This window comes from Rhamphochromis sp. 'chilingali', assembly GCF_963969265.1.
Source record: "Rhamphochromis sp. 'chilingali' genome assembly, chromosome: 22".
NCBI classification, from domain to species: Eukaryota; Metazoa; Chordata; class Actinopteri; order Cichliformes; family Cichlidae; genus Rhamphochromis; species Rhamphochromis sp. 'chilingali'.
The window spans coordinates 15,292,129-15,304,787 of NC_137950.1; the positions used below are offsets into that span (position 1 = coordinate 15,292,129).

The 12,659-nt window shown below is 40.1% G+C and overlaps 1 protein-coding gene and 1 long non-coding RNA gene across 2 annotated transcripts; both read right to left on the bottom strand.

The window, feature by feature from the left end:
* Window positions 1–3,106: 3,106 nt before the first annotated feature.
* On the bottom strand, window positions 3,107–5,170 carry LOC308390871 (uncharacterized protein). Its single transcript, XM_080873201.1, has 7 exons — window positions 5,142–5,170; window positions 4,945–5,033; window positions 4,730–4,832; window positions 4,381–4,483; window positions 4,249–4,301; window positions 4,060–4,138; window positions 3,107–3,172 (listed from the first exon to the last, which is right to left on the bottom strand). Exons 2-7 carry the CDS (start codon window positions 4,998–5,000, stop codon window positions 3,165–3,167), a joined length of 402 nt encoding a protein of 133 aa, XP_080729327.1. The 5' UTR covers window positions 5,001–5,033; window positions 5,142–5,170; the 3' UTR covers window positions 3,107–3,164.
* A 431-nt stretch (window positions 5,171–5,601) lies between these two features.
* LOC308390912 lies at window positions 5,602–7,001 on the bottom strand. Its single transcript, XR_013970525.1, has 4 exons — window positions 6,942–7,001; window positions 6,547–6,632; window positions 6,110–6,142; window positions 5,602–6,013 (listed from the first exon to the last, which is right to left on the bottom strand). It is a non-coding gene; the product is annotated as an uncharacterized lncRNA (long non-coding RNA).
* Window positions 7,002–12,659: the final 5,658 nt, after the last annotated feature.

The window sequence follows — 12,659 nt, forward strand, 5'->3', positions numbered from 1 at the left end:
TGGAAAATGGTTGGGCTCTTAAAATTACAGTCAAGAACAGCCATGGAGTTAATGCATATCAAGTCCCATCTGAGTCAAGAGAAGACATAGTGTATGATGTCTGCCCTGTTGAGTCCTACTGCAACTGTACATATGGCTTACGAGGACTTCTTTGCAAGCATCTAGTGTTAGTTGCAAAATTAGCAGAGGTTGACAATGACATCTATCCAAACATGGAAACAGACATTTCTAACTTGGCAAAAATTGCAGTGAAAGAAAGGCATTACTTTGTACACTGAGGACTTGAAAGTGATAAAAATGCCAAGTTTGTTTGGAAATCTGTGTTTTTTTGCATCGGCTGAAACACTTCAGTGCACTTGTTGTACGTTCTCTCACTATAACACATGTGCTTGCCTGAAGGTGGCTTGTAGCCATTTTAAACAAATGAAAAACTCTCTGAAAAGTCCTCTATCAACTTTGAATGACACTCCTGTAGTTGAAAGCACAGACAAAAAATGCACAGAAGATGCGGTTGGAAAACTAAATGCTGTTTTAGACACAGTTAAACAGTGGGCATTCATTCCAGAGGGTATTACTGCAATGCTAGATGAACTGCATACAAATGTCTTAAAAACAAAACAAGAAGTAGGCAAAAGTATATGCCAGTACGAAGTAAAGACGACAGATAATGCACGCAAAATTAGGCCATTGTATTCTAGCAAGAAACGTTCGGCCAGCATCGACATTCCAACAGTCTGTGAAAATGAATGTGAACAGTCGATAACCACTGAAAGAGAGACATCCTCTGGAGAAAATGAAAACCTTTTGGAATACAAAACAAAAAAGAGAAGAGTTAAAGCTAAGTATATGCACAAGTAGACTTTTGTGTGACATTTCAAAGGGACTGCATCCATTACTTCTGTTTATTGAAACCTAAAGCTGAATAGCTGTCTTAACTTTCTGCCAAGGAACAGATGAAAAGAAATTGTTTACTCTCTCAAGCAGTTGTTATTTATGTGTGTTATTCATTACTTTGGCTTGGTTGCTGTTTTTGATACAAATTCATCTGTGCCCATTGTAATATTTTCATATGTTGCTATTTTTATATTGCTATGCATTATAAATAAAGGATTACTTATTATTATTAAAGGTCTGCATTTGTAATTGTTGGTATTATTTATAAAATATGCGCTCTTAAGTTTTTTGCTCCATAAAACGATACCTGTCACTTTTTGGACATAGAGTATCAGCTGTTGAGAACCCCCGGCTCATACAAAATAGAAGTAAAAGGTTTCAACATCCAGCCTTTTTATGATTAAATACAAAGTGTAATAACAGAGTTATTGGGGTGTGATTTTGTTAATAGTTAGTCTTAAGTATAAGTTTATTGGTAATGATGAGTAAGAAAATATAGCCAGAATAATGGAATGAGACTAACACCTGACCTCACACTGAGATTTGGTATGAAGTGGCATGTTTGTGCTAATGCTGACATTGGGGCTCAGAGTTCCTCTGTGTGTATATATTTGTGAACGTTAACTTGGCTAATGACCAAGGGTTTGACTGCTTTCCTGTTGGATTGTATCACAAAGAACAGGGATAAGAGCACCAGTGGCCGTGCACACCCTCATCTCTCTCCTTCACCCGATCATTAGTGTTGGAAACCGGCATTAGCTCAGAGTAGATTAGACTTTAGTATAGTGCAAGTGATTTGATTTTATGATTATTTGATTCAGTTTTTTCTGTGTTCAAGTTCAATTACTTTAATAAAATATGTTGAATTCAAACAAATAAATAAACAAATAAACTGTGGACATTACCCTTTTAAACCTTTCTGAAACAAGACAGGTAAAAACCAGTGTATAAAAGTTTACATAGGTATAAATAGCTCTAACACTTTACTTCAGCCTGGCGTCCACATATGTGGACATCACATTTTGGGTTATTTAGACCAAAATACTAAATCTTGATCAACAAGTGCCTGATATACAGTTACGAGGACATTATACTGCAACTGTTCTATCGAAATTTCAAATGAATGTCCTCATATGTGGCTCTCATTTTTCTCAGAAACAAAAATTAGGTAAAAAAAAACCAAAAAAAAACAAACCTGGTAATTCTTTCTTTTTACATTCATCGGGTTCCAATCGGCCCAAATATCAAAGAGAAATTAAAAATGCATGCCATGGAAGATTTCGGGTCTTAGGGGGTTAAAATGACCAGACCCCTCCGGCCTGTTTTCCAGGCCACTAAATTAAACCCAGTCAATTACCAATTGCACAGAATAAAAACCTACGAGGTCCACTAATAGTCCAAAAGTCCAAATCTTTAATAGAAAAGACAGGCAGAACTCAAACAAACAATAATCCAAACAAGGAGCATATATACACACTAGAAAGTAAATAATTACAAGTTGTTAAATCAGACTAATTAAATACAGTAAAACTAATAAGGGAAGACGAACACACGGGAAATAAAAATAACAGTGTAAACATACCAAAACTCAAAATAAAACAGGAAAGCTACTACAAACCGAGTGTGACACAATTACATTCATATTGAAACATATGTGATAATTTTCTTTCTTTGTAGCATTTTTAAGATATGTGTTAGAACAGTCATTATGCTGTTTGGATTAGGAACCAATCATTTTTGCCAAATAGTTAACACAAACTTAGAACAACAATGAACAATTTTCAAGATTCTGATTTACAGAACAAACAAAAGTCACAAAAGGTTTCATTATTTAAGAGACAAGATCAAGTTTTTCACACAGGAATGAAATGACAGAATCCAGTGCAGCGGGGCCAAAGGTGTGTGTCAGCAAACTGAAGGTTGAGGAATCAGTCAGCTCATGTTTAAGGTTGTGTTGGATTTTGAGAAGAGTCTGTCTGTTATTAGAAAGTAAGATTAACAGTGTTACACCAATAACCCAAATACGGGGAAATGACAAATAATACCAAAAAAGATACAACTTTCATATTGTTTTACTAACTTACTTTGTCATATCAGCACTTGAATGGTCGATGCCTTTACAGACCATGTCTGTTGTGACATCGCAGGCCAATCTTCCGGCAAACCCGAGGGCTAGCTCCCCAGCCTCCTCTTCACTCAGAACACTAAACACCGTTACTTTAGTTTTGGCCTTCTTAGGCCTGTCAAGAATCATTGCGGGCAGTTTGGCTTTACGGCCCTAAAAAAGAAAAAGTGCAAACACCAAAAGAGCAGAGAGAGACACACGCACAAAGTTAAATGCTTTTGTTTACATGGTGTAATTGTGTATGTGTTGCAGCAAATGCACAATTTCCAGCCACATTGTCACTTCATTGATACGAGTAACCCGGATTTATTTCAGGTGACATCAAAATCACGAAATGTATACCTACCCCAATCAAACCTCTGAAAACATGAACTGACATGTTCTCTGCGTTGATTCTGCGCTTGATCTCGTCTTCTGTTATTGTGTAGGTTTTCTTTTTTGAGCTTGGTACAGATAAGCGACCATGCACTCTGTAAACTGTACTAGTTCCTTCTGAATCAGTTTGGAATTCTGTATCTGCATCGATCCTGTCAACATCATCAGCAGCAGCATTATCTGTACTCAGACTTGTGCTGTATACTTCTGCTTCTTTTGCGTTGTCTTCAGTCTGTGTACCTTCATCTCTGACTGTCAGTCTTCCTATCTCACTGTTACTTGTCGATTTGCTGCAGATGTTCTCTCCCTTAGGAACTTTTCCTTTGTCATTCGCTGCCTGATGCTTTCCCTGATGACATTCTTCACTGGCTACTTCTATTGCTCCTCCTGTATAGCCACCTACTATGCTGCACAACTCCTTTCCCTCTGCTGTGCTGCACTGTGCTGTTACATAAAGAAGAATGATATAAACAGCACTATATCAATTTAATTGTGAAGAGAAATCCCCACAATACGACACAGTTATGTCTAAAATAGTTTTGTGTAAAAACTGGATCTTGAAACGTCCACTTTAATTACACAGTCCTGGTGTGCAAAGGCAAAATTACAAAAAAAAAATTCACTTTAAACATTTTTGGACATTGTTTAGTTATATTGTGACTTACTCTCACAGAAGATACAGATGCCACAAACAGACTTTGAACAACGCATGTGCTTGTATGCACCACATTTCTGGCACTGCACCTGTGAATTAAAAAAAAAGAAAAAAGAAGAAGAAATAAACAAACAAAAAACAAATGAACAAAGTCCATTATATAAACAATCTATATGGCTAAGGACATGTCATAGTGTACCCGGTCTTTGGCTGCAATCACACACCAGCACTGACTGCACTTCCTAGTTCGATCTGCAAAATATAATTTGTTTAAGTACAAGTTACATTTTCCAATGTTAGAGAAAAAGAAAGCAGCTAATTTTATCTGTACCTATTGAGGAAAATAAGTAGTGGCAAAGTCGGGACCTGAGCTTTGTGATTTCAGTGTTGTACTCCTCCACTTGTGTTTTACCGTCAATGAGAGATTGGGCAAACTAATAATTGACGAAGAAGAAAAAAAAAAAAAGAACAAAAAGAATTAGATTAACAAAGAAATGTTTTGTTTTTTTTAACCCCCCCGAGAAAAAAAAACAGAGCAACCAAAGCAAAGCATTACTGCTGAAATGGTTCAATCTACAAAAAAAATTGAGATTTTACCATCCTGCCTCTAAGGCTTTAAAAGCTGAATAGGCAAAAATGTAAACATTACTTATATAGGTTAAAGCTATAGTTTTCAGTACCATTATGACATGCACTCCACATGAGTTCCCATCCTGTTGATGTGGGTGGCTCACATGTGACAAGGTCCACTCTCCAGTGCAGCCTCTTGCTGAAGCAAATGAGCTGAGAGATCGCAGTTATTACAAATAAAAAGCATATAGAGAAATCAATAACCACGTTCGGTAATGATTTCAATTAAATAAAATATGTTATGTTAAATATGTTAATTAATTACCTCCAGTTTTTCGACACCGCACTTTTTCTGACCTCCGACTCGCCAAATGAATTCATTTAGACTATGGTCCTCTTGGGTATGTCACAAAACTGTTTTGTAAAAAGATGGATATGGTAGGCTTGGGCCTTGAGCTTTCCTAATGAGGGACACTGAAAAGTATCATGCACTAGAGAGAGTGCAAAATCTGTGCAACTTACAAACAAGGTCCAGTGGCTGCCGTTTTCCAGACAGGCTCCAATCAATTTCTCAGATAAAGAATGTGACAAGTATGTTTTTCTGTCAAGAATGACACTGCAAAAACTGCGAAAGCTTGTCAGGTGAGACTTGGGGGTGGCTGTAGCTCAGGTGGCAGAGCAGGTCAGCCACTAATCAGAAGGTCGGTGGTTCGATCCCAGGCTGCATCCCGGCTGCATGCCAAATATCCTTGGGCAAGATACTAACCCCGTGTTTGCCTACTGGTGGTGGTCAGAGGGCCTGGTGGCGCCTGTGTCCGGCAGCCTCGCCTCTGTCAGTGCACCCCAGGGCAGCTGTGGCTACAATGTAGCTTGCCATCGCCAGTGTGTGAATGGGTGAATGACTGAATGTAGTGTAAAGCGCTTTGGGGTCCTATGGACTAGAAAAGCGCTATACAAATGCAGGCCATTTATTTGTAATTAATTCTGCAGATACACAAACATATAGAAAGTGTCATTTTTTGTTTACATTAATTAATTTCTATAGTGTGTACAAAACAAATCAAGACCACAGACTCAACACGCACCACTCAATTTTTGGTGTTCTTTATCAGTTGGCCAAGACAGAAATGTTTTAATCTGTGTGCATTGCTTTTGAGCAAGTCTTTACACAGAAAAGGTTTCAGAAAGGTATTTTTCAGGTTCTTCTGACAAGGCTTCAATTTTGGAAAATGCTGGTTTTTTTTATAGTGGCAACTTATAAACCCTTTGTGATAAGAACATAGTTACCACAGTCCAAGTCATACCTTCAAAAAGTATGCACTTTGTGCTCTTGTGGACCCATCCAAAATTTTTCCAGTGATTTGGCTTGGTATTGGATAAATGTGAGGGAAATTCTATAAAAATAACATAAATACACCTATGTTTTCAAATACATTACAAAAAACGTAAACATACTATGTCATTATGATCAAACAAGCTTTACAACATACCTCACACTGCAAATAGATTAGGCCATCTATTACCTTATAAAACAAATAAATAAATACATATAAAGAAAAACAGAACTAAGGAATACGATTCATTAAGTAAATGTACAATAAAGTGTCTGTGAAGGTTCTCAGTCATCCAGGTCATCGTAGTCAAAGGAGCTTGCAAAGAAAAGCGTCTGGACTTCTTTAAGTTGCTTGAAGACATTTCACCTCTCATCCGAGAAGCTTCTTCAGTTCTAAGGTCAAATGGTGGAGAGTCCCAGATATAAACCTAGTGGGAGTAACCCCCCACAGAGGGACAAAAGGACCCCCTGATGATCCTCTAATTGCCTGAGCCAAGGTGTGAAACTGGGTGTGGGTCCCAATAAAGTGTATTTAAAGCAGAATTTAACATTAGTTTTATGACAACATAAAAGGATTTTTATGTCAAGAAGTACCTCATCTGAAATGTTTGTCTGGTCAAACAGGGATTTCAAACTTGAAATACCAATAGAGTTTGGTCCAGCTACTCCCACAAGGTAATCTGTGAGAAAGCATATGCTGTAGTCAACAGATATCATTTTCTTTTTGCATGCTGCAACCATCATCCATTTCAGTCTTCTAGGAGCTTTGTCTGGTTGTAGTTCTTTTTTCTCCTTCTCTCCCTTCATCTATTAATTAAATTGTTTTCTGACCTTCCTAACTGTTTCCGACCTGTCTTCCCAATGTGATGTTTAAGCAATATATGTATGGTCAGAAGGGGGTGAAATTTTCATTGCAGTTGTACGTGTAACATTGCATGTGATAATAAAAGGCTTGATTGGTTGATTATTCAACATGAGCTGACATTTACCTGACATTGTGAAGGAGTCACAGTTTCTGTAAGGGTGTAAGAACATAACATGTGGATTTGTTACACTTCTTTTTCACAAGTTAATAACGATCAATAATTTTCATTCCATTATTAACAAGCTATCACACGATGTTCCTGGGACAACATTTACACGATGTTCCTGGGACAACATTTACACTTTGTCCCTGGGACAACATTTACACGATGTCCCTGGGACAACATCTACACGATGTCCCAGGGCAACTTCTACATGATGTCCCAGGGACAACATTTACGCGATGTCCCAGGGATAAGATAAGATAAGATAGAACTTTATTAATCCCTCAGGTGGGTTCCTCTGGGAAATTCGGTTTCCAAAAGCACAGCACCGACAGAAGTTACAGTTACAGAATGAGATATATATATATATATATATATATATATATATATATATATATATATATATATATATATATATATATATATATATATATATATATATACATACATACATATACATATATATACATACATACATACATACATATACACACACACACACACACACACACACACAAATACAGAGACAAATATAAATAAAAATAAAATATACGAAGGGGATAAATAGAATAAATAGGAATAAAAAAAAAAATACAAGTGAATTGCACATTTCAAGTATTGAGGTCTATTTGCACCATTGACTATTTACAAAAGTATTGCACAAAGGTATTGCACAGTGAGGTGAAGAGGAATTTGAGAGAAATTTGTAAATTTCTGGATTACTGTTAATCTCCATAGAATCAAGAACTCATGTCCAGTTTCACAGCTATGGACCAGTTAATTATGTTTCCAGGTGATAGTTTGATTCATAGATTCAGCACACAACCATAAGTCTAGGCCTTTTAGTCCAGATTCTCTTCACTTATGTTTGTAAAATGATCAGGGAAGCTACTGCAATTTTGCCTGACCCAACCCCCGGGCCACGAAACACCCAAAAAGTTGGGGAACGCTGGTCTAGAGAACACTGGTTAGCTAATGCTGTCGTCAAGTAGCCTATCACTAGCAAACAAACAGCAAGCCAAGTGAGGAACATATGTATAATGCTTACCGTTTATTAAAGAAAAGCATCCTAAATTGACTTCAAATTCGGCGGACAGGCGAATTGACTTCAAATTCGGCGGACAGGCGGCGGTTTCTCGCTTCTTCACTTGTATTTCGAAATACTCGAAGGCGGGTATTTCGAAGTCGCAAAGGAATGACGTCACAAGAAGATGACTGGTCACTTGCAATGTTGAACCTGGAACAACATTAATTATGATGATGTGGGAACAACGCTGACACGAGGAAATCAGATCGTCCCTGATGTTGTCTGCGTACGGTGTCCATCTCCCACGCGTGTGATCATTAAAATCATCGTTTGACTCAACCCGGCCGGACCAGTGTTGTTATTTTGGTTTTTCCTCTTGTATCCATCCCCAATATTTGAATCCGTAACAGGTTAAAAAACATTTATTTGCTGAATTTATAAAAAATGCCAATGATGACAGTTTGACAGGGATAGAACAAAATATTTCCTTATTCCTCCAGAGCCCGGACCTCGACATTATTGAAGCAGTGTGGGATCATCTTGACAGAGAACAGAAGTCAGCCAACATCCAAAGAAGAGCTTTTAATGTTCTTTGTGAGGGACCAAGCAGCCAAAGCAAAGAGGACACAGGCAAAAAAGTATCTTCAAAAAGGGTTTTCTTTATTTTAACCCTCAAAAAGTCCAAAATTAACAAAATTCAAAAACATACTTAGCAGGCCCATAAAAGAGGTCAACTAAATATAACTCTACAAAAAGGAATTTACAGACGCTTACCCAAAACAAAGTGAGACACAACTTAACTCACAAACTGACCTAATTACAAAGACACATGAGGGTAGCTTTTATAATGATTTGGCCAAACCATTTACACACAATAGGAGGGGAAACAAAAACACACACTAAGGCTGTGTCCCAATTCAGGGTCTGCACGCTTGAAGTTCGCATTTTAAGTGTGATTACGTCACCGCCACGCGACGACGGCTGTCCCAATCCGAAGTGTACTTCAAATGCATACTCCAAATGCGCCGTCAATTTCTCCAAATATCAAGCGTGGTCCGGTGCACACTTCGTGGTCCCATATATCCCACAATTCATAGCGCGGCGGTGGGTGTGGATAATTTTGCCGCAAAATACGGCAGAAGTAGAGTGAACTGTCAAAAGTAAGTACTGAATATGACGTCACTTATTTATGTGCGAATGTTTAATAACGAAGATCATTAAAACATTACTGTTGGCCACATGTCGGCAAAGTTGTGTGACATTAGTGATGTCTGTACTTAACTTGGTTGTAAAGCCTTGACATAAAAAAAAACACCCAGCACGCCCCTGCGGGCGGTTTATCCTTCAAGCTCGGGTCCTCTACCAGAGGCCTGGGAGCTTGAGGGTCCTGCGCAGTATCTTAGCTGTTCCCAGGACTGCGCTCTTCTGGACAGAGATCTCCGATGTTGTTCCCGGGATCTGCTGGAGCCACTCGCCTAGCTTGGGAGTCACCGCACCTAGTGCTCCGATTACCACGGGGACCACCGTTACCTTCACCCTCCACATCCTCTCGAGCTCTTCTCTGAGCCCTTGGTATTTCTCCAGCTTCTCGTGTTCCTTCTTCCTGATATTGCTGTCATTCGGAACCGCTACATCGATCACTACGGCCGTCTTCTTCTGTTTGTCTACCACCACTATGTCCGGTTGGTTAGCCACCACCATTTTGTCCGTCTGTATCTGGAAGTCCCACAGGATCTTAGCTCGGTCATTCTCCACCACCCTTGGGGGCATCTCCCATTTTGACCTCGGGACTTCCAGGTTATACTCGGCACAGATGTTCCTGTATACTATGCCGGCCACTTGGTTATGGCGTTCCATGTATGCCTTGCCTGCTAGCATCTTGCACCCTGCTGTTATGTGCTGGATTGTCTCTGGGGCATCTTTACACAGCCTGCACCTGGGGTCTTGCCTGGTGTGATAGACCCCAGCCTCTATGGATCTTGTGCTCAGAGCTTGTTCTTGTGCTGCCATGATTAGTGCCTCTGTGCTGTCTTTCAGTCCAGCTTTGTCCAGCCACTGGTAGGATTTCTGGATATCAGCCACCTCCTCTATCTGCCGGTGGTACATACCGTGCAGGGCTCTGTCCTTCCATGATGGTTCCTCGTCTCCCTCCTCTTTCTTGGGTTTCTGCTGCCTGAGGTATTCACTGAGCACTCGGTCAGTTGGGGCCATCTTCCCAATGTATTCTTGGATGTTCGTTGTCTCATCCTGGACTGTGGTGCTGACACTCACCAGTCCCCGGCCCCCTTCCTTCCGCTTAGCGTACAGCCTCAGGGTGCTGGACTTGGGGTGAAACCCTCCATGCATGGTAAGGAGCTTTCTTGTCTTTATGTCAGTGGCTTCTATCTCCTCCTTTGGCCAGCCTATTACCCCAGCAGGGTACCTGATCACGGGCAGGGCGTACGTGTTGATGGCCCGGATCTTGTTCTTACCATTCAGCTGACTCCTCAGGACTTGCCTGACCCTCTGCAGGTACTTGGTGGTTGCAGCTTTTCTAGCGGCCTCTTCATGGTTCCCATTCGCCTGCGGGATCCCCAGGTACTTGTAACTGTCTTCTATGTCTGCAATGTTGCCTTCTGGTAGTTCAATCCCCTCAGTTCTGACTACCTTCCCTCTCTTTGTTACCATCCGACTACACTTCTCCAGTCCGAACGACATTCCAATGTCATTGCTGTATAGCCTGGTAGTGTGGATCAGTGAATCGATGTCTCGTTCACTCTTGGCATACAGCTTGATGTCATCCATGTACAGGAGGTGGCTGACAACTGCTCCGTTCCGTAGTCGGTATCCGTAGCCAGTCTTGTTAATGATCTCACTGAGGGGGTTCAGGCCTATGCAGAACAGCAGTGGGGACAGAGCATCTCCTTGGTAGATCCCGCACTTGATGGTGACTTGTGCTATGGGCTTGGAGTTGGCCTCTAGTGTTGTACGCCACATCCCCATTGAGTTCCTGATGAAGGCTCTTAGGGTCCCATTGATCTTGTACAATTCTAGGCATTCCAGTATCCAGCTGTGGGGCATTGAGTCATAGGCCTTCTTGTAATCAATCCAGGCAGTGCACAGGTTGGTCAGTCTGGTCTTGCAGTCTCGGCTGATTGTTCTGTCTACCAGTAGCTGGTGTTTTGCACCTCTGGTATTCTTGCCAATTCCTTTCTGTGTCCCGCTCATGTATTGACCCATGTGCCTGTTCATCTTAGCCGATATGATGCCTGACAGGAGCTTCCATGTAGTACTGAGGCAGGTTATTGGTCGGTAGTTGGAGGGGACCGGTCCCTTCTTGGGGTCCTTGGGGATCAGGACCGTCCGGCCTTCAGTTAGCCATTCCGGGTGTCTCTCGTTAACTAGCAGCTGGTTCATTTGTGCTGCCAGACGCTCGTGGAGTGCAGTTAGCTTCTTCAGCCAGTAGGCGTGAACCATGTCGGGCCCTGGTGCTGTCCAACTCTTCATACTGGAGACCCTTTCTTGGATATCTGCCACTGTGATGGTTACTGGACCCTGTTCAGGGAGGTCGCTGTGGTCTGCCCTCAGATCCTCTAGCCACTGAGCATTGCCGTTATATATATATATATATATATATATATATATATATATATATATATATATATATATATATATATATATATATATATATATATATATATATATATATATATGCATCAAAATAATCTGACAATACTATAATATTGGCCATATTATATTTACATTACCACAGTGAGATGATTTTAGTCTCATGAACAATATTAGCTAATTGTTATTTACTAACTAATCTTGAAATAACTGTTCGGTACAGAAATGAAGCCCAACAATCATGTTTTACAGTCCTGTGGTCTCAGCCTCAGATACTCAACTAATCAAAGTGATGTCATGACAATAATGAATGACCAACAAAACATTTTTTCTCCTTCATTTCTGTAACGTTTCTCGCAGTTAGTATCATGGTTGCTAGGCAACCTGAACAGCGCGACGAAGGCTAGACCGTCCCATTTCACAAGCCTCTCACTTCCGCACTCGTACTTATAGTACGCACCGTACGTAGTACGCGTAGTAAATTTCTCAACTTTCCCAGACAGTTTTTATAAAAACATTCTTGAACTCCACTGAGACAGCTCAACCTGTTTATAGTGAAAATATTGTTTCTATCGCTGGCAGGATATTAACTCTGAAAATCCTGGAATGTAAAGTCTAAACACTTTCATCTGGCTGAATAGATAACCTATGAAGTCCATATAAATCTCCAGCAGCGTGTCTACACAAAAACATTTTTCTTCTTGTAAGACAATACAATATGAAACGAGACCCCTGCCATGCACTCTTTTACTGGAATTAGGTCAACATTTTGTTTACTTTGAAGGATCAAAGTCCAAATGTGCTTTTGTAAAGATTGGCCACTAATTTTCTGATTGTGATTAAAAATTGGTTGTTTTTTAAAATTGTGATTAAAAAGTGTGAATCAATGAACACAACTCTGTTAAAAGACCAAGAAACGCAAGTGGTCAGAGTGTTTTACACAGAGTTACACATTTAACTGTGAAGTTTAAATCCATTTCATTTGTACTCTCCACATGTAAGTCCACCTCTCTGTGGGTTGCAGGATTTTTCGCGACCCTCCCTTT